The 27,914-nt window shown below is 42.1% G+C and overlaps 3 protein-coding genes across 3 annotated transcripts in view; all 3 read right to left on the reverse strand.

Annotated features, from left to right (window-relative positions):
* The window catches only part of LOC126558678 (pancreas transcription factor 1 subunit alpha), a 396,742-nt gene that overhangs the window by 295,409 nt on the left and 73,419 nt on the right, over positions 1–27,914 (reverse strand). The gene's annotated exons all lie outside the window — the stretch shown is intronic.
* Positions 1–27,914, reverse strand: part of LOC126558880 (uncharacterized) — a 204,381-nt gene that overhangs the window by 112,188 nt on the left and 64,279 nt on the right. The gene's annotated exons all lie outside the window — the stretch shown is intronic.
* LOC126557899 (cardioacceleratory peptide receptor-like) lies at positions 3,881–26,959 on the reverse strand. The gene is made up of 8 exons (XM_050213810.1): positions 26,801–26,959; positions 26,236–26,346; positions 6,119–6,254; positions 5,565–5,762; positions 5,300–5,395; positions 5,036–5,230; positions 4,322–4,619; positions 3,881–4,251 (listed from the first exon to the last, which is right to left on the reverse strand). Exons 1-8 carry the CDS (start codon positions 26,957–26,959, stop codon positions 4,002–4,004), a joined length of 1,443 nt encoding a protein of 480 aa, XP_050069767.1. The 3' UTR covers positions 3,881–4,001.

Consider the following 27,914-nt stretch of genomic DNA (forward strand, 5'->3'; position numbering starts at 1 on the left):
GGTCGCCCACTTTGTGTGCTTACATTTAACCCGAACTTTTGCAGAAAGAGTTTTCCCTCGGTTGAACCTAAAAACGGTGCAGCTTCTTCTTTTGTAGCATTTTCATATTTTTTCTCCCTCATACAACATACAACAATGGAAGACTTATAAATGTTCTTAACATGAATAGCATGAAAAGAAGGACAAAATTAGAAATAGAACAGAATAAACCAAGGTTACGTGTTTTGTTGGTAGTAGAGAAAAGTTTTATGATAAAAATCATTTTGTCGTACATATTGCATAGTTTAAAGCGTTTTACGAAGCAAAATGCATTCGAAATTGGATTTAAATTATAAAAAGCCCAAAAAACAAAAATGCCTTTCTTAGCGTATCGTCACGTCTTGAAAGCTTGTTGGCTTCTGCTTATCAAGACATACCCAGTCGGAACGATTCTGACCACATGCTTTCCACATGCTGGCGGTCAATGACTCCACGTGCTAAGCGACTCCATAAATACCGAAACTAGCATACAAATGAAAACGATTAGGCAAGCTCACAAAAGGGTGGTCCCGTTTGTCACCCACCGCTCAAGTAAAGTAAAAGAGCCCTGAATGAAATCCAGCAATCCGTCTGCGAATGAGGTTAGGACCTTTTCGTTGGGTGGTGAGGATGTTTCTGGGGAGGGCCTAGGAACGTAGATTTATGTACGCCTATTATCGTCAAAGTGAGTCCGTTTCTGTCCGTGTATGCATGTGTGTACGTGTGTTTGTTATCGTGAGTGAGTGAATGTTATGTAAATGTTATCCCCTCCGATCTGTCAGACCCCAATTCATTGTAGCCGGTGTTTAGCGAGAAGGAAGGCTAGAAAAAGCTAGGAATATTTTGCCAAAATAAACTAAAGACGATAAAAAAATGAAAAGAACAAATAAGTAAAGCGAAAAGAAACTCGACAACCTGTACAGGACGTGCAAAAGCGTTTGGAGGGGGGTGTACGGGAAATGTACGGCCTACGGTTTTGGGATGGGTTTCATTCGCTGAATTTTCCCTTGTTGGTGAAGCAAACAAATACGGCACACACTCACAGCAGGAAAGAAAAGCAAAATGGTTGCAGGGAAATGATGTTGGGGATCGAATTACATGTAAATAGCCTTGAAGTGTCGTCCTTGCGGAGCATAATTCCAAATCAAACCCAACCTAACTACAAACTAATCGAAACCACAACACAAAATTGAAACCGTCAACACTTCTAACAATCCCTGCTCCACAACCGAACAAACCGTTTTGGAGTTTAAAGCAAATATAAAGTATGGGAAACCGGAGTGCATAACCAAAACCCAACCGTTTGCAAATATATTTACAATAAACATTACGAACGGTTCGAATGAAATGCTGCTTGTGATGGGTTGTAGATGGGCTTCTCGGCAGGCTCGGAATTTTTAAACCGGCCCACCCGCGAGGACCATTTGTCAACGAGGGTCGGCCAAGGGAGAGCTTTGTGGACGCATATAATAGAACAGCGAGGTTTTTGGCTGTCGGCAAATTGAATGCACTGGTATACGTTTGTCGAATTTCAAACAGCACCGAACCCAATCGAAAACATCGATCAAGAAAGGTTCATTGAACTCCCGAGCCGGATATAAAACTGAAAGCCAACTAACGCATCGAACGTTCTTCTAGCGCTCCCGAAATGAATGGGTTCGAATTTCTCTTTCCCTTCCGTTGCGAGCGCCGTATTATGTCGTCGGACAAGGAATGACAAAATAGGACAGCTTTGCCAGAGTAGAGCAGTTTTCTTCTGTTTTTTCTGCATTAAGATAATTCCGAGAAATCAAATCCCCCGAAGAATGATGTCCCGGGCCGCGTAGATGGTATAAATATAAGAATGGGATAAAGTTATCGCGTAAGATATAGGGACAGATGTATTCGATATGCTCAGTGTAGTACGGCGATGTAGCGTTAACTTATTGCACACAGATAAATGTAACGAGAGGTTTGACCGTTCTCGATGTGTCATTGTTACAGTACTAAGGAAACAATAAAGGCAAGTCTGTTTTTATTTTCGAAGTGGGCTTTTCGTTTCCAGCGCCCGTGTTGTTGTTCAATATAATTCATTTATTGTTTGTATATGTTTATCATCAACAGGTATACAAGAATGTTTTTGTTATTACAATTGTACAAATCGCATGTTTTTCTTCATTATTTTTGTTGAAAAATTACGAAACTAAAGTGTCATCAGTCGAAATAGAGATGAAGAGAATACCGGATGCGACAGATCCGCCTGTCATGGGTTTTGTGTTGCGTGTGGGCGCCTGAATGTATGTAATGTAATGTTATAACTATTTAGTAGTACAGCGAGAGCTTCATGGGAGTTTTATGATAGCAAACTAGAGTGCAGTAATAAAATATCTCTTTAAAACCATTAAAAGTATCTACGAATAATACGATTGCATACTTTTAGGCGTTGAAAAAAATCTAAATATTGCACAAATGGAATTAGATCGGCGGAATTAATACTCTTACAGCGCGATGTTACACAAACTAACACAAATTATCGTTATGTAAACTGAAAAACATCAAAAACTATTTCTTATCGAATTTTGTTACGCACCTGACTACCCGCGGAATACATGTATGAGTAGAAATGCACACTTACATTAGCTCGGAAGTTAATGTTCCTCTCTGAAGAACATCCCTACACTGCTAGAAAGGGTGAATGTCTCTCCTTTAACATTAGGCTCAAAGATCGGTCGATAACACGCCCGCTTTTGAAACAGTTCACATTACATGTTTCTCTTCACTAAACCCTTGCATGGCACTTAGCTCACCCGCTACCTGGAACTGTATTGAAGCTGACGGGGAAAATTCGTTAACAGATAAAAAATGACACCAGAAAAGCTTATTACGACAGTGGCACGGTAACGTTTGATAATTATCTTTAATATATCCTTTCATCCACTGGAAGGTTTAGTAAAAACGAGTTTTTGTGGCTGACTGTTAAAATAATCTAGATTCTGTATTGATTCTAAAGCCTTTTGGTTCATACCTCCGTCCCGTATACATTTTTCGCTTCAAAATGCTCCAAACTTGCGCCCCAAACTATATAGAGAGCGAATTGCAACTTTACCTGATGATAAAAGTGTGTTTTTTCGTTTTTGCATGACAAATACCTAAAGCTAACCAAAGCACATCGATCGATCTATCATCATGTCATGAAATATAGTTACTCTGCTGGTGTTGTTTAGCACGCACTCAAGGGTTATCTGTGGCCGCAACGACAAGCCTGTTGTTAGTACGGGAAGCATCCAGAGCGGTACAAATCACATTTCATCCTCTCATCAGTTGCTCTGATCCCCGAGAATTGGATTTTTGTGAAATTTTGTCCCCAATACTGTGCCCAGGTGACACGTCTTACTAACAAGTGTATTACAAGCATAAAAAGCCAAGATTTTTCTCATGTATGCGGCACTCGTTGTAGGCTCTTTTTTAAGTTTGCTTACAGAATGCCCTGCAGGATGCTATGCGTTTAGCACAATGTTTGGTTTATGAGTTTATCTCTTTTTAATATGATTTCTTCCTGGGTTTTGCTTCGTTACTCGTAGCTTTGTAACGGCTCAAGTTCCACTGCACTTCGAGCCATTGTTACAAAGCCAACATACCGAAAAAGGCTTACTGTCGTTGTGCGAATTCTGCGTTGCATGCAGACGGTTCTTTGGGAAGTTGAAGAAGGTTGTTTTCGTTGCTATATCCACATCCTGACTAGATAAAACACTGAATGGTACCCAAGCCACATCTGCCAACATGGATCGATGGCAGAGGGTTGGTAGATTGAGATCCTTCCGAAACCGACGCAAACCCGCATCAGTTAAATCCTCCTCACCTCGGAGGACCGCTTTTTTCTAAGCAAGGCGTTGGTGGAGAGCGGTCTTGTGCACGAGGAATATTTTACCTTCGGTATCGAGATAGACCTGCGTGGCACCGGGCACCGTCGGCCCGCTCACCAGTCCACTCCCCACCACCCCTCGCTACACGAGCAACCGTCCGGCAGCACTAGCAGCAGCACCGTTCGTACCTCGCGTCGAAATAGTAGCGGTTGAGCGGCGGGTCGACACGGTCAGCGAGGTGGTTAGCGTTCGCATCGAGCTGCTGCTGTGCTGGTTGCGCAGGTTACGATTTCCGTTCGAGATCGTACCGCACCGGGCCCTGTCCGAGCGGTCTTCCTCGCTGGCACAGCAAAGCGGCGACGAGAGCAGCCATCGGAATGGTGGAAGTCTTCTGCAAAATAGTGTGTTAAAATTACATTTGAAAAGGATAAGCCAAAGCGGTGCAGTGTATCATTACTTACTTCAGTGTGCGCACAAAGTGCGTGGAAAAGAGACAGTAAATCAGTGGGTTGGCTGCCGAGTTGAGTGGCGCCAGACTTTGGATGAAGGTGGCGATAGCGATGTTGGTTTGCGTTTTTGGTATCTGCTCGAACACTTGCAGCAGATCGAACACGATGTACGGCGACCAGCAGAGCACAAACACGATCACTATCACGATCGTCATTTTGACCGTCTTCACCTTCGCACGTGGTATGATGCCTCGCGAGCTGGCCCTTCTGCTTGCAAGCTCTGCACAGGCTCCATTGCGAAGTGGGCGATCTGTGGTGGAATAACATAAAATTAGTTAAAGCACGCTAGAGTCGTATTGTTCAGCCTAGCCTGTGTTGCTAAATCTTTCCTACGATGATCTTGTAAACTTAGTTTCTATATTATTGTCCGTTCTCTTTGAGTTTTTTGGGCTTTACCGTCCAGTTTTATTCAAATTTTATTCAGAATAAATATTGATGCATACTTTATGCTAATATGAAACAGATTTTTTTTTAATCCACGATGCAAGCACCAGCAAACGAGCATCATGACAAAAAAACCAATAACCCTTGCTGTGTACGCTTCTTAAACTCATCTTGCGATACAAAATTAAATTCGTACTATAAATTGGATTATAAGTCCACCGTCGAAGTCGCCTAATGCAATACCGAGCCTACCTTCGTACTGAACGTTCGTCGTCTACTTACGTTTTGCTCCGTTTGCACCCGTTCCGACAGGAGCAGGTCCCAGCATCGAACCCTTGCTCCAAATCGTTCGTATGATGATGACGTAGCAAGCTGAAATGATGAACGCCGGAATGACGAAAAGTGAAGCAGCCACCCAGCACATGTACACCTGCCACCGGAACGGATCACCCAAATCAATCCAGCACTGCACTTGATCTGTGTGTGACGAACGAAAGGGTGGTTAAAGATGAATTGCACCGCTGCGTTGCGGTTACCCGTACTCACTCTGTATGACACGCTCCTCGTACAGGTAAAACATTGGCGACGAAAAGACGGCACTGAAGCCCCATGCAGCGGCTACCAGTCTGCGGGCACGCTTCCCTACACGATGAAACCGTTTTGTGCAATGGAGGCGCCCAGTCGTGCATGCGATCGAATAACGATTGGATGTGGAAATAGGGTGAGCCATGTAGGAAAGCGTTTGAAATAAAAATAAAGTAAATATAAACAAAAACTATTTTCACACCGCACCACGTGTTGCAGTACTTACAGCAGCCCGAGAAATTCATCGGATGCGTGATGGCATCGTAGCGATCGATGCTAAGGGCCACCAGCACGTACGTCGACGCGTACGTCACCCATACCTGGACGAAGCGAATCAACTTGCAGGCGACATTCCCGGCCAACCAGGAGATCGTTATCCGCTGCACAATGTCCGTCAGCACGCTTAGCAGTCCAACGCTGAGATCTGCCGGAAGGGACGAACAGACAGCAAATAAGCGACCGTCCATCAACGTGTGATTGTGGGTTCGGGTTGAAAAGTAATCGATTATTTGCCCGGTAGGCAAACTGCAAACAGGATCAAATTATTTCTGACACCTTGCCAAGCGTTGATGGTAAATTGTGTGAGTGGGTCAGCCATTCGTTCGTTCGTTCAATCGATGATGTTTTGATTTGTGTGGAGCATATTTACAATGCGTTTTAAAAATAAACACGTGTGTGAATGTACATGTGATTGTGACACGTTCTTTCATAATGGAAAAGAAAACACTCACTGTTGGTTGCTGTAACTTATCTTAATTTAAGCTAAATATTAAAGCATACCTGCTATTGCAAGCTGCTTGATGAAAAAGTTCATCCTCGATTTGCGGTTTTTGTTAAGAAATAACGTCACCAGCACGGCCGTATTACCCAGCACGATCACTACGAATAATATCCATAATACTGCAAATTGCTCAGTCTGAAACGAAAATGGAGAAAAGAAAATTTAGGTGATAAGTAAAAGCAACCTCAAACTGTTCTCAAATACGACAGTGAATGCCATTATTTGGCACAGCCACGGTTCATTAAATTTGGTCGTAGTGTGTTGTTGTGTTTCGTTTGCTCGGTGGCTACCATTTGTCTACCGAGCGCATAGAACGCACCACTCTCCCATCAAGCATACTGATCCATCATCATCATGCCGTCCCGTTGTGAAAAGTATTTCCACACCGACCAAAGAATCTGGCTGACGATGATCCTGCCCTGCTGGGAAGAAATTTGACCAGCTTCTGTGTCAGCACGCTTACAAACGGTCACATTTTGAGACGTGTCCCTCGTGACAGACGATAATCAAGTCCGTGGTGCAGCTCACGTTTCGGCAGCTCACTTAAACCGGCTCGCCTAAAACGTCAAACGTCATGCAGAGCAACCTGTTCTTCGATACTTCGAACGTGTGCGCTTGAATGAATGTGTTTGGCCATGTGTTTTTGTATGCTGGGACAGGTTAGCCGTACATTTTTGTTCTACATTAGGTGTTGAACATTTTTAGAAAACCTTTTTATTTTAAGTATGTCGTCTAAGTTACGAGCTGTGAGTAAAAAAAAATGCCGGCGTTAAAGAGCAACATACTATATGAACCAGCGGATGGCTTCCATCAGCATATTGTCACCAAATAATAAAAAAAACCAAAGAAGAATGATATAACGAACAGGAATATTTCACAGTCAACAGGTCATAGACAACAGCTCAAGAAAAAAAATTAAAAAATAAAGCCAAAGATGAATGATATGACTAACAGGAATTTTTGAGCGATATTTTGGGTGACTTTTGACGTAACAATAGTGCTTACATTTTTGAAAGAAAGGGCGTATAAGACATTTACATTTCCCGAGAAATGATAATTGATGTTGAAGCGAGCATTAACGTAAATTTAATAATCAATTTTAAATAACTCTCACATTTTTCATTAAACTGTATAAAAACAAACATAATAGACAATAATGTAGCATGAAATTAAAAATAAAAAAATAAACAAATTTGTCACGTGAAGCATTGCATCAACAGCATCCAGCATACGATCCATCCAAGCTGTATGTTCCACATTTGCTACCGATAAAAGCATAGCGCAGTAATTTAATTTACACGAGCACTCTGACCAACAGTCCCACGCTGTAGAAGCTCGTTACGCATCGTGCCAAACGCGGGCGTTAATGCAACGCTCCATTAAACGAACTACGGGGCACACACACACACACTAATCGAGCAGAATTGCATCCAAATCGATCGTTTACGGTCCACTATCAAACCGTGCTCGCTTCGGTATCTACTAGTGGTTCAATAAAATTGCAATAAAATCTCCATCCGCGCGAGCGTGTGTCTCAAAAGCTTGGCGGACGAAATTACACGCCCCATTTAGCGCCCAACACGTGGTTGATTATTGCATGTGTGTTTACCACCATCTTTTCTCGCTTTGGAACTTGCATATTATATCCCATTCGGCGTCCCATACGGCACACAAACGAGCCCCCCAGCAAACGAGCACTGGACAACGGAACAGGCGTTAGGGAGCGAAAGAGTTTGAAGTAATCATCATTATAATAATCCTGACGCGACCACTTTCCGTTACCGGCGTACCATAATGGGTGTTTCTCATTAGACGAGGACTGCTTTCATGCTAAATTTGGTGAACTTCACGTGCCCGCTCGATCGTCTCATTAGCATGTGGTGCGGTGGCGGTAAATCTAAGCGCCCCCGACGCTAAATGAGATGAGTTTTAAGCAAGCAAAAGGTTAAACCCATTCAGCTCAAGCATCAAGCACCATTATTGTAATGAGACGGGGTTTAACGAATCAATGGATTGTGTTTTGTTTTGATTGATTCTAATTGAGTGCCGTTGAGTGTTGTTTGCCTATTAATGCATGCAATAATCGAGGAGGGCGTCATATGGGCATGAGTGTACATTACGGCCGTTATTTATCAATTTTTAGTGAAAATTTAAAAATTGTGTTGTTTTAAGGATTTTTGATACTTCTAATAAGTAATGCGGTCAGGCCGTCCTCAAAGAAATAGAATTAAAAACAAATCTTATTTGGTACTAAACTTCAACGCGCGTCATACTCTACATTTAATCATATTGAAAGATTCTATAACATTGAAAACATGCTTCAAGAATTCAAAATTAAGCAAATGCAAAAAAACATATTCAAAAAATACGCAAAAAATGCAGCATTTGAATTACATTGCCATATTTGCTACTACTTCACGCTCACATTAACGCCCTCTGTGAGAAAACATCTAAACTTTGTGCGATACAAGAAAAAGCTGTTGAAAAATTAAATTCAGCAATTAAGAGACGATTTGTCTCGTTTTTTTCATTTTTGATCAATTTATTTTTTTCTACCCTGTTCCCTTTGCTGTATTTCCACCACACATCCATATGGATGATGGCGATGCATTCGCTGATAATGCACCTCGACCACCATCTTCCACCCCATTAGCAGTGTTTCTACGGTGGTTTAATTTAATTCCCAGTCAAAACTACGTGCCTCACACCTTCGGGTGAACAAATTCGAAAACAAGACAGTAACCTACCGGACTAACTCCGGTCCGACACTTGCTCGGATTGCTTTCGTCCAGCATAAATATGCTTTACAAGCAAGCGCTAGGACAGTTCGCCAATCAACCATGGGTGATCCGATTTATCTTAGTGGGTAGCTTGTGCTCCGTTAGCTAGCCGATGGGGGTTTGGGTTGGGCTGGGTCTGGGCAGCAGCATGTAACGGTGACAGGTGAAGACATGTAACTGTAACTGCAGTACACGGCGACTACTGCTGACGCGCTATGAGCACTCCCATACATGGGTACTTCGCATTCTCATAAATAATTAATCGAATCAAAATACCTGATCGTTGCTACCCTTTGGTTGGGCACCCCGGTGTGAGCAGTTGGCTCATTGCATCCGTCTTGCCATATACCGGCCCAAACCATATCGGTACGGATATCGGTCCGCCATCTGTTGTCGACGAAGGTACATCAATTTACCGTCGATCAATCTAAGATGTCTTTCGCTCGTCTCGTGCATTCGACAGTGCTGCTGCACGGCGAGCTTTTAGTACACGTGAACATGCTGGCTCACTCTACTGTTTCTTTCGCTCTTTCTCTTCCGAACCAAAACACTAATGAGCCGAACTTTATCAATTAATTGGCAATAATTGTACAATTTAGACTTGTTCCATATTTTAGCACCCGGTCCTATCATGAGCATCTCACGTTCGGCGACTCAGATGAGCTTCAACCCCAAGTGTGTCGTGATGAAGAGAACTGAATGATCTAAGAAACGTTGAAGATTCGACGGCTAGTCAGGGAGTGGTTGTGTGGAGAAAGAAACCATAACTCACGAGAAACGCACGACTGTACCTAAGTGCACACCGCCAACACTGACACAACCCTGATAAGAATCCGTACCTTGTGACAGTTTGGGAGGGCTGTGGCCGTCCGAGAGACATGAGGCGGACGGCACGTGCTGGCCAAAATGGATAATGCAACGAACGGGGTAGAGATGTCCAGCACCAATTAGGAAATTCGTCAGAGAATTTACAAATGTCAGTATGACACGAATTACACCACACCCGCGTGCAACTCCACGCGCGGTTTAGCTGTTTATCTGTCACTCTCAGGATGGCGCACGGCCGGCAAAATGGACAACCGTTTACATAAGCGTTGGCGAATGAATGCGAGCTCGTTAGAAAACATGTTCGAAGCATTGGTGGTTTTGGGTTTAGTGAAGTGAAAATTTACCCCCCGCCATCTGGCTACTGACATTGATGGCTGCAAGGACCAATCTTCCACCAGCGGGTGGCCATAATCGTACACGAAATGACACCTTCATACCGTACACGGGTGTACAATTAGATCATATTTACCTCTAAACAATGCAGCCAAGGCCGAACCGGGAGTTTGTAGATGCACGGTGGACAAATTGTTTGGTGCTCGGTATGGGACGCCCGGTACGGTGTAACTTTGTCTCGGCACTTCAATCGATCGTTGTCAATCCCATAAATAGTATTTTTATACACTCACTTTCCCATCAATAAGCACCCCGTTTAGGGCGGATGAATCTATTTTAATGGCATGGGCGAGAGTAGTTGGTTGTTCGCGTACAGCTTTTCACTTTTACTGACATTTTTATGACGGTTTCACTCCGTACGACAAAGCAGATCCATAAATATAACCTCATTCTGCCCAATAATGTATGAGAAACTGAAGAAACTAGAAACGCAATTTCACTAACCCGGTCAAAGAGGAACGTCAATCTATTTTATACGAACGGCAACATAAAACCGTTTACATGGGTTTGCTCGCAAAACCTAATTTGGCATTACACTTCCGGCGTTGTTGTAATGTTTCGATATAAAAACATCATAACAAACAGAACCTATTCCGCCACTCATTGTTCTATCGTATTTTATGCGTTCATTTCACTGTGGCCATAAATCAAACGGCGATCCCAATCGGAAGCGATAATTCCATCAGTACTTGACGTTTGCGATCGTTTTCATCTATCGATTAGAAGAAGAATTTCGAAGAATTCTCGAGGGAAGAATTGAACTAGACTGTAGCTGATGTGCCCCAATTTTGTATCCCGAAAATGATTTCCGTATATTCCATTCAGCATCCACTGTTTGAAATTCCTGTAGGAGGAAGGAAGGATAAAATTCTCCCAAATCCCCATCTCTCTCTGTATTGGTCTAATACATACAACAAAGAATTTCCTGGAGAAACTAGTTAAAGAAAGGGATCATCTGGATATGCTAAGATATTTATTTACTAGCAATTTAGGCGACCTTTTCGTCATCGGGGTGTCACAATCTGCAGGTTGGTATGCAAGGAATTGTAATGAAAGTAGTATTGGACGATCTCCTCCAAACAAAACTCATATCTTTGTACGTGCGAAAATTATGCTGATCCTAAAATTACCGGAAACCGACAAAGTTGTCCATCGTACAATCAATCCGAAAAATTGTGGAAGAAGGGAGGAATTCACGATCTACTCCGAATTGAGTTTGTTGACTTTTCCGTTGTGTTTACTGTGGTGTTATTCTTTGCGAACTTGGAACAGTCGCCGACAGAACTACTTTTGTTAACACAAAAAGTATTAAGTACAACAACGAGAAACGTTCCAGGTGTGGTTTTAACAATGTAAGTAGTATCTGAGCCATAAGATGTATTGTATTCAGTCTGTCAAAAATAAGCTTTTACCTCCACTCGGCTCCAATTTATGTATTCGCACAGTTCAAACGAAACCCTATCACTCCTCTTTGAACCTTTTTGTTCCTTAGCAACGAAATTCATTCACTCCAAAGAATGGCCTAGATTCAGTCAACATTACGTTGGTCGAAAATTTCACCAGCCTTTCCGTAGGCGTACCGGACCGTTTCCCTCTAATTTTTCACGCCAACGTAAGCCACCCGCCCACTTGTCAGCTCCTGGAAGAAATGTGGAACGACTTGACGACCTCTTCTCTGGCGGCAGCCTACTTCTCCCGGGTCATTCGTCATGGCTTGTTGAGCCGAACCCGAAATACTACCATCGTCCCTCCTTCAAACGTCCCACAGTAATAACATCCGGCGCCACCAGCAATCATCCCGTTCGGGACGTAGTCCAGGAAAAACGCCAGGAATTCATCCCCTAACGGTGACCCATTTGTCACCGAAGCCGATACGATTCATCAGAACCGGAAGCGATGGCGGGAAAATGGGTGACTCCATGTGTGTGTATGCGTGTGACGCATTTACTTCCCGTTCACATGCAATGTGTACGTAAAGATTCCGCGTAGTAGAAATAGTACAATCATTCCATACCGGATACGGGTGCCAAACAACAAACTAATCAAAGCTTGCAGAGCAGAAAAAAACTGAAAATCGCAATTGGAAAGCCGTACTGCCGATAAGATGCTTGGTGAAAATGGGATACGCCTGGGTTGGAAATGAATGATGCTTGTAAGGAGGAAGGTCAGCCGAAGCGGAACAATGTGCTTAGGAAGAAGACCAAACAAAAACGAAATTAATATTATATCAAACTGCGCCGTAGCGTTCACTAAATATAATCATAAATTTAATGTCATTTTAGCAAACGCACGTTTTTCGAGCGAGCGGAAAATGAGGGCACGGATGCCCTTCTTCGTTCAATAAAACTTCAACGCAAAGAGACAAGCGTAAGAAAAGTTTGCAAAAAATATATATTCCTATAGGCAGATCCACACTAAATGGGAAGGATACGACAAAACGGAGAAAAAGTTGGCAAGAAAAAACTAGCTCCAAATGTAGGTCAAAGTATTTGAGGACACTACTACTGCTGCTCATGCCAGGCGGAATGTCTTGTTCGTCTGTCGAGAGCTTTCCCTCGGTCGGTAGGTTGCTCTTAGCCATCAAGCCTTTTATTCAATGTGTAGGTTTTATTATTTGATATAGCTTGCTAGTTTGGCCTCTTGCTTTTGTTCTTCCACATGCTTGGCACCCTCGTGTTGGTACGATGAAAGTTACATTTGGAGGGTTTTTTTGGTATGGTTGCGAAAACTTTGTGGTCACATAAAACGATAAACGGCTGCTAAATTGATAAAAAAGTTGATAAAAAAGCAATTTAATTACCTTCTAAATACATAAGAATACATTCAAGCTAATTTACTATTAGCTTGATTGGATGGAAAAGTATTTTATGTTTAGAAATATTTATCCATTCCTTATTTTGTCTAATTTGCCTCAATATTTTACTTTTCATATTTCTAGTTTTTCTTATTTAAAGTGTGCCCTCGAAAGTATAAGCACGATTACTAAATGAAGTTTCTAGTAAACAGATTACGTAAAACAGCTGATTCATGATATGCTTGATTGTTCACATTCAAAGCGCGGAAAAGCGACGGAAATGCGAGGCATTTCCGTCGGAAAGCGCACGAACCGCCAGCCGATAGTTTTGGGAGGAGTCCAGCTTCGAGGATGCGCCGAAAAGCGGCCGAAATCCTGGTCCTGTCGGTCAACAGTTGGACCGAGAACTAGCAAAACCGTGTGAAAACGTATAAAAAACAAAAGTAACCGAAACGAGGTACAAAGTAGGCCACATGCGTTAAATATCGGGCTCGGAAGCTGTACGGCAAGATGCTCATGCATTGTGATGGACGATGAGTCGTACGTAAATTTTGACTGTCAAACTCTTTCGGGTAGTCCATACTAAACCGTGCCTAAAAGCCAGGATGTCGAAGAAGCCGACAAATCTATATTTCTCGAAAAAATTCGGAAAAAGGCGGTGATGTGGCAAGCCATTTGCGAATGCGGGATGATATCCGAACCGTTTGTGACAACGACAGACCGATACCTACATCTGGGAGTGTTTGCATCGACGTTCGCTGCCCATGATACGAAACCGTGCTGGTCTAGTGTTGTTTTGGGCCGGATTTGGCGTCTGTTCACTATGCCAATGATACGATCACATCCTCGGAACTGAAGCCAGGCCGATTGAGTTATTTTGGGCGCTAACCAAGGGACACTTGAGAAAACATTTTAAAGCTACGGAGAACATCGACAGTTTTCAAAAAGACTGGAAGAAAGCGTCGAAAATCGTCCGGGACAAGTCTGTGCCAAACGGGAGGCATCAGATCAAAAGTGCGTTCATTAGCATACAATTGAATTAAAAAAATGTTTTTTTTTTCGGAAATAGTCCAGAACACACCACAAACACTGTTCAGCAAATAAACATTCAGTTTTGGGAACAGGTTTTATTTTTTGTCAAATTTTTTAATCGCGCTTATTCTTTCAGTGGCACGCTTTAGTTACGATGTCTTAATATAGATAATCAATATTTTTTATCTAGTATAGAAGATCTTGATTCCTGAAACATTTGTTTTTTTAAATTAATCTAATATAAGAGAGACCTTAAAGTCGACAACAGTTACAAAACGCATAAAACTTCGACTTCATTCGAACGCATTAATCAGTACTGCACGAAAACTTCATGAACTTTGGCAAATGTCTATCAAACTAAACGGTTTGCTGCTAGCAAACCTCATTCAACAAATAGTTTTACAACACCTATCAAGTGAATGTTGTCTTCCACGAACTGAAACACCCATCAAATGCATATTTGCCCTATAGAAATCTTGGCTTCATGATCGTTACCAATTCATCTCGCAGTGGGTTGCAACGGGTCTACGAAAGTGAACTCATATTTATAACACACGAGGTGTTGAAATGAAAATTCCATTTAAAAGAAGCCATTATTTGTGTATGTGTGGGTGTTCCTGCTTATCAACTCATTCGAATGAACATTTTGCCCACACAAAAGTACTTGCTGCATCCGATGAACGTTCGTTGGCAATGATCAAATTGCACGATAGAGGAAAAAAATGGTTGAGAGTTAAATGCATGGGAATTGAAAGAAACATCATCACCATTCCAAAGGGTGGGAAATACCTTTGCCGGTAGCAGCAGCATAGCCATCACCCATCGGTACGGTTTTCGGTACTGGCCGTACGATACATTGGTAGCAAAACACAAAACACCAAATGGGAAAACCCCATCGTCTGATGCTTCAAACGACGGGGATTTATGATGATCGATCTGCGAAACGGAGCAAGGAAGGACAGTTTTAGTACGCGGAACGGTACGGTGGCCGATGCTGTCCAGTGCACTGTAAACACGTCGTGTGCAGCGGTAAGTTATGACAAATTGATTGACTAGCTATCAGATAAGGGCTGGTTTTTCCGTTGCATCGTTGTACCGTTTGTCGACGAATCCCTGCCTGGCTGACCATTCCGGTCATACAGCACGCAGCTGGCCGGGAACGACGATGATGATGGTTCACGCTTTTCGGACAGAAGGTGCTTCGAACCTATTTGTCCATATATGTGGAAGCGGCAAGCATTAGTCGCGCTATGCCCATTAGAAGAACAACCAATTCCTATGCTGGGTTAGCGCTATGATATGCTGGGATGATGGATAAGTTTCTTGGAACAATGGATTTTTTTTTGGGCAAAGTATCAATTTGACTAGTAGATTGTACACTTTCAGATATATAACTTATATTATTTAACATCGGGTGAAGCACCGACGGAAGTTGTCGACATGATGTTCCCTGAAATTAATCACTATATAAACCACATTTGCTGAAGTGGTGTAAGTCGAACAGAGCTTCTATTTCTCTTTCTGTTTTCTATCCACTGGTGAACTCCGAAATTCATGATTATTTGTGACTGATAAAAAAGTTTAGAATTTAAAAGGATACACAACACAAAATGGAATTTGCAACCTCAACCTTTCAAAAACACTACACACTACCATCTCCCAGTGATCTATCAATTCACTGCAAACGATCATCGCAAAGGATTGCAACACATGTAACCTACACCGAGCCCAAAACCGTTCCACGAAACACGTCCAAATGCGCGTGGCCCGACTGACCACCGTGTAACCGGTAAGGGAAAAAAAAGGTTGTTTTATTGAGTTATTATACGATAATCAGATTGATTTACTTGTAATCCACGGGGTGTTGTACTTAATGTAGTGATTATGTACGATCAACTTCCACGCTCGCGTACACGCTTTACTTGGCAGCGGCATGTCCGGACACGTGCATTTGCGCACGTACCACTGTCAAGTATAAACGCGACCGTAACGGATTTGCTACAAACTGCACTGAGGTATGGTAGCAGCAGCAACTGCAAAAAAAAAAATGGTACCGGCGAAGCTTTCCAACACATAAATAATGAAACAGTTAACGATACTTCAAATCGTCGTAGTGCAAAGGAAACCTGTTGCACGCTCGAACGCGCAATCCAATTTTTACCGTCCATTTGGAACGAACGGCGAACGGCCAAATGTTTTCACATTAAATCGAGATTTTTCTCTTCTCACAGTAAGCTAGGGCAGGACGTTTAGCTGAACCGTCTCGCCCTCTCAAGGTTAGCTGGATTGTCTGCAAAAAAAGGGTGCACAAAAAGTGCAACCAAAAGCATACGTCCAGGCTAACTATCAAAGCAACGATGATGAAAAGGACCGGTGCAAAAAAAAAAGTACGGATGCACCGCATAGAAAAAAAGGAGAAAAATCGTTTAATTTAATGGCATCCTAAATAAAGCTCTATCTAAACGAATTATCGGAAGTGGATGCCATCCCAAGCGCCCCATGGCGGATTTTCCCTATGCAGGAGCACGTGAACGATGTCCTTTATGTAGCAAGGAGCTTTTGTAAGATGTAAAAGTTTGGTAAAAGAGAAAAAAGGGACAAACCTGCAAAATCTCATTTTTTTACAGATTCGCAAGGAATAGAAAAAAAAGAGCACCACGGTGAATGAGTATCAGATACGTCTAATTTTGTGCTTATTGAAGCGCATAATGAATACTTTTACTGATAAACTAAAGCATGGAAGCGTGGGAGCTTCGGCACGTGGATGGACAGTGTCCTGTCCTTTTCATTGTAAACATAAACTGTTGGCATAAATTTGGATGATCACAACACACCCGAAGTTTGCAATTTAATGAACATGTTTGACGCTTTATTATATCGTACGAGACCATCCCTGGCCAACGGCAAACCCTTACAAACAATGTGGCATTATCTAACGCTGGCTAAACTTAACACACTTTAAAGTTCCAAATTAGGGGTTAAGCTGTGCGTATCTCTAATTAGTTATTTGAATGCCGGGCAGTACTTAAAACGAACCAACCAGACAGTACAGCCACGCCACAGTGTGCGTCTTTATGGGATTCAAGTTGTCCTGTTACACGTAACTTTGCGTTACTATGTTAGCATGCTTGGTACGTCCATTCGGTTGCGACCGATTATCACCATTCACTGATAGCTGTCTGTGACTAGCGAAGATGATGATGTTCATAATTCCTGGTTTCTCTACGGACCTGATGCTGGCTAAACCGAGCAAATGTGCTTACCACAGCACCGGACGGGAAACAGTCTAACATATGGTCAGTGCTTGGTGAACAGCTCCAAGTGTCTGGAAAGCGGCATACTGCACATGTGAGGAGTAATATACTTCCCACTAGCCAACTCGAATAGTAGGTCAAATCGACCCCTTAACCCCGCATCTCTTTATCTCGCCGAACATTTGCAAACAATTTTCGCATTAAGCTTCCACCGATCCACCCATTCTTTTGTGGCTCGTTCGTTCTCTAGAGGGAACCGGTGGTTAAGACGAATGAGTGCCGAGAACTGACTCTCACAAGATAGGACGATGATGGTCGTAATTATCATTTTCTATTAACCATACATGTACACACCAACATGTACGCCCGCCACTGGGAATCGATTGGATAAACGGTGGCAAAGTCGTGGGAAGCTTGTCTGTCAGGTCTTTGAACTGTACGGTTGATGGATAATCCACCAAACAGCGGATGGTTTGTGGATGACTTTGGCGCCATGAAGATGACGGTAATTGTAGACAAATGTGTTCCATCGAATCCAGACCGTGACGCGAATGAGGTGGATGGAACAGGAATGGGGAACGTAGGTGTCCTAGTAGGACTAGCAACATTGGTGCAATGATGGGGATGAGTTAGTGCATTCCTATTTCATTTTTAAACTTACTTTAGAACGTTCTGATCGAGATTGTAATGTAAATAATCTTACTAAAATTCCATTTCACAGTGAAATCACAATTGCCATAAAGCATCCAAAAAATGGGTTTAATTCTTTACTAGGTTTTTTCATCGCAAAAGAAACAAACAAATCATAAATTCAATGATTTCAACTTTGAATTTATGATATTGTTTCTTAAGGACTTCTTAAAAAGCATTTAAAATAGAATGAAATTTTTTAAACAGAAAACGCAAATACCAAGCAGTTCTTCAGCATCTTCAGCATCTATCAGCGAAATCAGACACTTTTTCGTATGATCCGTTAAAATCTTATAAGCCCTCAAAGCGTGTACGAGTTTCTTGTCGCTTCCTTCATCTATGTAAGCTGCACATCGATGGAAATACGAGAAAATGCCGCTTTGCCGCAGTTAATTGCAGCCGGGCCGGGTGATAAATTGGCCACACTCTGACGCAATCCAAACCACCAGCGTTCGATTAACCTTTGCTATAGGGCATCGCCACCATTATCGCTCCACCGAGCGGCATGCCGTGGCCTATGGCATCGTTTTGCGCCGGAGCGCTAGATACCTTTTCGCGAAATTGATGCCTCGATAAAATAAAGCGCGCATCATTTGCGGATCATTTTTCGCCGCGTTTGGAACGGTTCGGTTCGAACATACCGCCTCAACCCAAGTTTACGATTAAACAAATCGATTTACGGCCACTAAATAATACACTTAAGCACTGGCGGGTGCGTACGACTGCTCTCGGCTATCGAAGCCCCACAAACCGTGCCGTGCTGAAACCGGAATCAAACGGCTTACGGTCGGTGGGGAAAGGGTTAGGGGACGGTGTATCGCAGAGTGTGAATGTGCGGTAGTAAAAAGTTGGCGAATCTTATATCCTCCTTTGCCTGCACCACTATTCGACTATTCTAAGCTGGCAGTTTTATGTGCATTATTTGCGGCGACTTCGCGTCCGGACGGGAATGCAAAATGATGCCACTACTGTCCGTGCTGAAGGAGGCTGATGTTCCAATCAAATTGTGAAATCCACGCTAGGCGTATTGAAAACTCGAAAGATGATGAGATGAGGAATGGATGGACGGGTGTTAAGCCACATTAGACATCAGGATTACAATTGTACAACAATTCGTGCTTTAAATGATGGGCGTGTGATTAGCGAAAAAACAATTGTTCCTTGACATGATAAATTAACTATTCTTGCCAGGGGCACTTTTTCCTTTAAATGCAATGAGCGACCCCGTAAGGCCCGTGGCTTGAAAGGGATCCCGAGCTGATAAACGAATAGAAATCATTTAATGTAGTCAGTCTTCGATCTATTTGCAAGGTACGCGTCTGTCTTCCCACGTATTTACCCTTATCCAATATTACACTCTGCTCTCTAAATATTCCAAGGCTCTTGGATGATTCAGACATGCGACAAATTATTTTAAAAAACCTGTAAATCCTTTATTATTTTTATGGCTTTCTTACAATATAAAACTTTATGCCACCGGCTTTATAAGGCACAGCACAGGGTACAAATCTCATCAAAATTGTTCCCCTACAGTGATGATTGACTATCCAACTACGTGGTATCAGCAAGTTTAGTATGCAATTAGATAGTTAGCATGTTCTTACAGGTCATTGATTGTATTATAATAAATAATTACATCAAAATCTTACTATAAAAACGTGCAACAAGATAATGCGAATGCCGAATGCCAGATGTTGGTCAATCCAAGCAAAAACAGGTAGATAAAGCAAAATAAAACCATGTAACAAAATTTTTATTGATGATAGTACTCATAATATGCAAATTCGATTGAGCCAAGATTTGAAAGGCGCCGACCTATTTCACTCCGCTCACGCCCAGAAACAATTAAACATCACGATCAAAGCTAATGAAGCGCAATGTTCGCCTAACGTTTTATGACCAAGATTTACCACCCAAATGCAAGGCTAGACCAGATCACCAATGACGTTATGACGAATGTTGATGATTATTAGCATTCCTTTTTCAAGGGGGTCCAATATTCCAAACAAAACCTCGAATTTGTGAGTTAGATTTCTGATCAACGAAATATGTCAATCGAATATGCTGAAATCAATCCACTTGCGTGACAGACGGCAGTCGTCACGCTGCTTTCTGTTATTGTGACAAGAGAGAAACAATATTGCTCGACCATAAAATCATGTTGTCATATTTTAGGCGATTAGGTTGTTAATGATTTGTTGCAGTTTTCTCCCTCGGGTCGTTCGATGTGCGATAGGTATTATGTGAAATGAAAAAATCCACAAGGTTAAAGCATTTTAAGCATGCAAATTTTTGGGACGACAATGAATATTTAAGATTGCTTAGAGCACGATGAGCATTTTCTATGATGTATCTAGGGGCGAATTTTCTATTTGATCGATTAATCGACGAGGGGTAAATATCTCAAATACCTAACGCAAATTGCTGTGCACAGCAAGGGTGCCTTGCGAAAATATTTAACATTTGACCTTCATCGTGTCGCCTAAATGACCCTTTTGTATTGCAATCTCACTCAACACTTTCGTGGCATTCTTCGGATATTGGGAAGATTGAAATTACCGAATAAAGTCATCATTTTTCAGACCATCGTCAGACGACCTAGTGTCTTAAAATTGATTCCATAAAGGTTAAATGTACGACATCACGCACTGCAACCGCCATAACCGTTACCGTTGCCACTGTGTTACGTACACTTTACATTGCGCAGCCCAATCGATCCCATCGGAAGAGTCTGCCGGAATGGCGTGACGCTCAAACGTTACACCAGTCGCAATCGAAAAGGAAGCGTCCATGACATTTGTAGGGACCCCATTCCGAACCGAACGATACGATCATTCTCCTGTCCATGGTGCGGTGCAAATGAATTCAATTATCTGCATACTGCAATTACCAGTGTCCACCCGGTGATCGTTACATTCGGGGCCAATCGATTGCATCGAATCTTCCGACAGCAATTATGCATCATTTAATCGGTAACGGTGTTCGATGTACGAATTCAATTACTATCTGCCAGGGGACGGTTCCATTAAGCACCTCGATCCCGGCGGACTGGTTCGATGTAGCAGTCGATGCAGTTGGATTTCAATTCAACATCGTTTATCGCATTCCCCAATTGCACCGACCTTTCTAGGTAGGGAGCGCTTATTCGGGGAAGAAAAACGACAACTGACATACGAAGCAGAAGCCTCCTCTGACTGGGAAATTCGGAATTGGAAATTAGCATGAACCAGTAGTTAGCAGCATTAACATAAACATTAACATACAACCCTACCGCGCTGTCAACCGAAGTAACATGTTGCACGTTCTCAGTATTCTGGTCATGAATGTCGATGAAATGCAACGCATTGTTGAATGCGAAGAAATGGACTTCGTCTCTCATGTGTTGCGGGAACTTTCAGACCGTCCAATCGTCTTTGTCGCCATATCACCAGACATAAGCGCTTTTAGTTTTTATATTTCGTTCTTTTTTTACATATGATTTATGCTTTCGAGAGAGAAAAAATGCACCACACGTGAGGTTTGCTCCGACGGTTTTTTAGCGTTTTGAAGCTAAGATCGGGTCACTTCCCTTTTCCCGGCGTGGCTACAAAGCTACACATAAATCAACCAGTGTGCGTGAATGTCTTCCCACCGAAACGTGATCACAGCTCCGAGCAGAGAGTGCCATTCGGTTGCAAATACATCCCCCGTCCATAAGTAAGTGTCTAGAACTTTACAGAACTATATGGGCGAAAGCTAGCGAGTGAGTAGCGGTCACCATTTCCACCAGCTCAGCAGTTCGTGCGATTATTATCGGACGTTAGGTAGTGTGGTTAGGAAACAAAGAAGAAACTTCCAACCCAACCCCACAGTGCAGAGAGCGTAGAAATCGCAATTCATCGACATCCATCATCCAATATCGCGATCGATTCTCGTGGGGGGTCACTCCGTTTGTGAATGAACTCTGCTTTCATCTAGGTTTGCGTTCCCGTTTTTATCGTACATTTAAATGGCCACACTACTGCTCGACCGCTACTATGCGAGTTTGATTGAGATTGCGTTTTGTGAAGTTTCGCTTTGATTTTCCCTGGACGTTTTTTTTTCCTCCCTTGTGGGTCATTGCCACAAACACACACGCAAGCACAGCGACTGAGATTTACCAGATTCAACAGATCTCGGTGCACTCGTAGTCGTGGGCGACGCGAGTTTTGGAACACTGCCCAGAAAATAATTTATTTCGCCACCGAAAAGGAGATGCAGCGCTCAGGATGGATACTGCAGGGGAGTTACATTTACGATATCAACACACTATCAGCGCATTTCGCGTATTTTTGCGATTGAAATAACGATGTTTGTAAATCAATTGTAGGTGATTTATTGTCCTAACATGGCATAATGAGCTGCAGAAACGATCTCAATTTGGATGCTTGCACCAACTCATTTCAGCAGGTTAAAGGGTGTTGAAGGTTGTTTATACGGTTTAATTTTTGTTACTGTTTACGAGAAACACTTTTGCTATTTATGAGAAATATGAGACACAGTGAAATGGTAAATAAAAAGATTAATGGGGCTTTTAAGTGCATGTAGTAAATCTCACCGGGAGCGACTCGGTGGTGAGTCTTCACGTGACGGGACCGAAGTTCTTAAATCCCAATTTGAGCCGTAGTCGACTATCCAACTACGTGGTTATTAGCAAGTCTAGTAAGCCCTTAGATGGCAGGCGCGACCTAGCGTGCCGTTAAGCCAAGAAGAACAGGTAAAACTTATGCTAGGACTTTCTAGTTCATCCTAAAAAAATTTTTAGAAACTTTTATCAAATAGTTAACCTAAATTCAAACAACGAAACATTTTTGTGGAGGTCAATAGAAAAATATTCTTAAAAAAATACTCAACAATTTTTCATATTCTTTTTATGCAATTTATGGTCTCTAATGTTATCGAATAGCAATAATAATCATAACTTAACAGCTACACTTACTTAAGCGGATTTTTTTTATGTCGTTTATGTGATTAACACAAATTCATTACGCAGTTGCTAACGCTTGTCTTCAATACAAGAGGCTCCTAAACTGCGCTTATAGTTTAATATTCATAAGAATGATTGATGGATTGCGGCATTCGTCAACGAGTGACACTAATACACGATCTGATCAACGTTCGATACATTAATGATTCATTTCTCACTCTCGTCCGTTATAGTGCTTTCTAGTGAATTAATAAACCACCACACAAAGTAGTATTATTTTACACAAAGCAAACGATAAATGAAGTGTAGTACAGTGTAAATGAAAATACAATGAAAATAGCACCATCCAGCGCCCATTTCTCAGCACACAATTGTGAAAACCGGAAAAAGTTTTTGCTATTTTTTCGATACAAACAACCCCATTACCGCCTGAATGGGTTGATAGGTTTCCGGGGTAGCTCACCACTGCTCTATTCTATTCAATGTTCGGTAGCTGATATCGTTTGCCAACATTTGAAATCGAAATACAATTCACACTATCATTCGAGCGTTGACGTCCTTGGAACTGTTGTGAAGTGTTTTGTTTTGCGTCGAATTTCAATTTTCAACCCAGTTTTTTTTTGGCACTCAATTCACACGTATCTAACCGCTCTTTTATCCATTGAACCGTGATCCTTCCCGTATTACATTTATATTTCTTCCCATGAGGAAACCACGCTCCAACAGCGTGACCCATTTTTTTTTTACATGAATTCGCATCAAATTCCGTACTTGCAAAGCTCTTCAAAGTCCCTAATCGACTGTACCGAAAGAAGATAACAGCCTTCATGGTTGACCTCACAGTTCCCGCAGGTCACAAATTAGAAAACAATTTCCACACCAAACACTAGCTGCTGCTGCTGCTGCTGCCAAAGTGTCAAAGCTTCCCGCTGCTATCGGTTGTGCTGCATTTCGCATTCGGTGCCGATAAAATCGATGTTCATAAATTAGTCCTCTTTTTCTGTTCCCCAGCATGGTTTCTTAAAGGACAAAGCAAACACACACACTCACAGAAAAAAAACACAACGCATGCACACACAACATTCGGTACGATGTAAAAATAGAAACTTTGTTTAGCGCCCCGCCATGGGAGCCTTAAAAAAGGACACCGGAAGGACGTATTCACACTCCAAATTCGGTTGTCACTTTCCGCGGCACGTACTGGCACAAATTTCCACCATCAAGGCATTCATTGGCCCCGCAGCGCATCTTTCGCATGCTTTCATTCATCCGCATTCGATTACGAGCGCACGGGAAACGGTTCACTCCGCGACTTTGCCAAAAGAAAACGAATGAAAAACGTCCTCACCGTCTGATACCCGGGGGCACCCCACAGTTTCCACACGGAGACGGAAGAGAAAATGTTGTCTTTCGGCACATTCTTTTCTGCTTGCTTTCTCGTCTGCGTGAGTGTGTTTTCCTTCCACGATTTTGTTTTTCTACTCGTATTCGAATATTTTCACGTTCGGTCTGGTGTCGCAGTTTTATGCTACATGAGCGAGTTCGGTTCAGAACAAAAAAAGAAACTCTTTCCCTCAAGAAAATCCAATGATAAGACAACACAGTTTTGGACCTCTTTTTCCACCCCAAAAACGATGACGCCGGTTTAACTCTTTCGAAATACGTACTTTAACAACGCACATTCGCAACCGGTCTGCTTTTCCGGTCTGAACCAAAACTTGCGGTGTTTCTCGTCGTTGTTTTTTTTTTTTGCGCTTGATTTTTCTATGTCTTTAGTTTTCTTATGGTGCTTGCCCGAGGTCCACTTCAACGCTAGTTTTAGTTTCCTTTCGCGCTCCAGTTGGCCGTTGGCTGGTGGCCTTTTAGGACAGTGATTGGACGGCGAAACGCACAAAGACTCAAAAAAGTGTGATTTTCCTTCCAATAAAAGCGCTACAAAAACGCGTACACACACAGAAAACACAAGCGCGAGAGATCGTAATTTCTTTTCCACTACTTCAAATATTCAATATCCGTTTTGGCGAGTGTGCCTCAGCGCTTAGCAGCAGCGAAGGGAAAGAAGCGTTCCTTTAAATCTCTTTTCTTTTGCCTTGCCGTCGAACGACGGGTTGCGAAGTGACAAAGTTTATTTTCTTTTCTTTTTTTCGGTCCCTGACAAGCGACCTCTTTGCCATCCTACAAGTGTTGGCTTTAAATCGTTTCACTTTTCTGTGAAGGAGGTAAAAAAAGAAAATTAACTCCGCTCATTATGAAGCTTCCTTTCGAGCTGGTAATTGTTGCCAGGATGTTCTCATTAGGATGGAAGATTACTAAATGTGTTAAAAGCTAACTGAAAGAAGCATGGTGACGGATAGTTTTCCTACGAAGAATAAGCGCTATGAGCTTTAGGATAAAATACATTCGAATTTTAAATGGGAATAATACATCCTAAATAATAAATAATAACCTCCCAAAAGGCAGACCTTTACAAAAAATTCAAAATATTTTTTTAATAGAAATTGTATAAATTTAGGCTCTTCTGAAAAAAAACCTTATAAAGCTATTGAATTTCGTTTTGCCAGCTTTAAAAAATCATTCCAAATGGAAGTAATACTGTGAGTGAAGTTTAGAAATTTCCCAGTAAAGCAATTAAAAGCTTGTTAAAATTTATCGGCATCTTTAATAGCAGACTGTGTTTTAAGCATGCTCCAGAAGCTTTGAAAAATGCATCATAAGAAGGTAGCAAGCGCACTTGAAGACAGAATTACAAACGAACCACTGCATGTCCTTTTGCTCCCAGCAGTCAAGAAGGCTCTCGTTCGAGAACGAGCTCTACCGTATATATTTCACTGCACCTAACGAGCACACCTGCTGCCAAGAGCAGATCAAAAAGTTGCAAACCACAATCCTCATCGCGTCGTGGCCCTTTTCCCTTGCACAAACATTAAGTGTTCTCACCACGCTCATTCCTCGTACTACACAGTGATCGACTAAAAATGTATCCACAGCTCGATAAAAATCACATCAACCGGTCTAGACGGTTGAGGCGATAAATTTAGGGATGTTATTTCGCTGCTACCTTCGTTCTCAGGCCAGAACCCTTTTTGCCAGATGCCACGTGCCTTCGCACCGATCGCTAACATGTAAACGACAGCGCAACATCCGTTTCCGGTGTTCGGACATTTTGATGACAGCACTTTATGACAGTTTTTCGGGTTCGTGGTTTCCGTTTCATTTCCAATTCTTTTCCCACTTTCAATTACGTGACTATTACTTTCTCTTTCTCTCTCGCTCTCTCTCTTTCTCTCACTCTCTGCTTCCATCGTCTGTTCAACAGGTTCTAGTAAAGAGTTGCAAACAAACTTTTTGCTCGTTTTTAATTAAAATACAGTTTCATTCTGTTTTCGGTGTAGTTGCTTACCTCATAGAAGTAAAAGCTGTTGATTTGTTGCTCCAGGTCCTTGATCGAATCGGACGTACTATTCGACAAGTTGCCTGCGATTTCCATCCTTTCGAAGATGCCAAGGTTTTGCTACAATTGTATTTTTGAAGAAGGAAAGTAAAAATCATCGATTTTAAAAGTACGAAAGTGATTCAATCAGTGAGAATATTAAATTGTTCGTAGCACTAGCAACATTAATCGCTATTTTCATTTAGTGCTTCGAAGTTTAGAGGTCAAACTTCTGCTTTTAAATGTTTATGTCGGATATTTCTTTGGAACAGGAACTTGTGATTGATATTTGAAAGTTTTAGTATAAATTTTTCAATTAGCTATCTGATTTGATCTTAAGTCGTTATGCAGATTTTCCATCGCGTTTTAAAAATAAAATTACAAAACTTAAGTTCCAACACACATTACACTTTTCCGTATGCTCACCTATTGAAATTATTTTCTTTTCCATTTTTCGAATCGAGAAAGATAGTAAACCATTTAAGCAGATTGACAAAAACCTCTACCAGGAAGCATTGTTCCCACCGGTACTTACTTGCTTGTACTCCTTATCCAGTTCGCTACCGTTCGACGTTAACCATTGCACACCAAAGTCTTCAATATTGGTTTCCTGGGGAAACCGACCTTCCATCTGCTCCCGACCGGACGGGAAAGCTTCCCGCACGTCAGCATCCCGGTCCGTTGTTTCGTCCATCATCCGATACACCGTGTTCAATGCAATCGACTGATCGAGATCGAAACCGTTTCGCGTTGCAAATTGTATCCTTAGGTGTAGAGAGAGAAAGAGACCTGTGTGTGTTTCTGGTTTCCTTCGCTGGCCAATAACTGGCCACCCGTACACTGGTGGTCTGCGTGTGTGTATGCCCGTATCCTCAGGACACTAAACTTTAATGTAACGCTCTTGTTTCACAAAAGTTTCTGTTGGCGTATGGGTGCACTGCCAACAACGATTCAGCGCATTGTCGTCATCATCATCTTCATCGCCGTTAGCAATCTCGTCACTGTTGGTTTCGGTGTCACACTTTGCATCGTCGACCGGCGCAGTGGTGCCCATCGTTGCATTGCCTTAGACACCTACCCTATGGTGCCGCCTGCTGGCGTCCCCCGGATGAATGTAAACACCGGCACTCGCTAATGAGAATCGCGGGTAAGTTGGGTGGAGGGTTGATCGCAAGGAAGAGATAATTCTGCAATGTTTCGCAGTGCAAGACGCAGTGACTCAATGTGTCCGTTGAAAGAATTCACTAGATATCGCACTGTTACACGAAATTGTTTCTTTTTTTGCGCTTTCTTCACACTGTCGTTTGATGAGAACGAAAACGTTATCTTTGTTCGTTTAATCTTCATCCCAAAATTGTTCAGCAATATTCACAATATTCTGCAATGGAAAATAAATAAAAAGGCTACAATTAATTCCAGAGTCCATTTTCTAAGGTAAATAAATTGAATAAATTTTAGTTAAATTTGAAGCATCTGTTTGGTTCCCTAACGAACAGTCTGGGCAATGAAATTGATTCGTTTTTCAACGCTTTTGATCTGCCATTCAATCACATTTGACATGAAGGGGCTTCCAAGAGAAGTAAAAGCCTGATCAATCATTTTGTTTCTTTTTTTTTTGGTACTCATACTATCATTCCGCTAATGTATAT

This window comes from Anopheles maculipalpis, chromosome 2RL, assembly GCF_943734695.1.
Source record: "Anopheles maculipalpis chromosome 2RL, idAnoMacuDA_375_x, whole genome shotgun sequence".
In the NCBI taxonomy this organism is placed as follows: Eukaryota; Metazoa; Arthropoda; class Insecta; order Diptera; family Culicidae; genus Anopheles; species Anopheles maculipalpis.

Bases quoted from the DNA above. Each gene is read 5' to 3' on its own strand.
- LOC126557899 (XM_050213810.1), bottom strand. From the start codon at position 26,959: ATGGACGAAACAACGGACCGGGATGCTGACGTGCGGGAAGCTTTCCCG. The intron at 6,255-26,235 runs GTAAGCAACTAC...TTTTCGTTTCAG, and splicing joins ACAGCTTTTACTTCTATGAG to ACTGAGCAATTTGCAGTATT. The intron at 5,396-5,564 runs GTAAGTACTGCA...TTCATCGTGTAG, and splicing joins GATGAATTTCTCGGGCTGCT to GGAAGCGTGCCCGCAGACTG.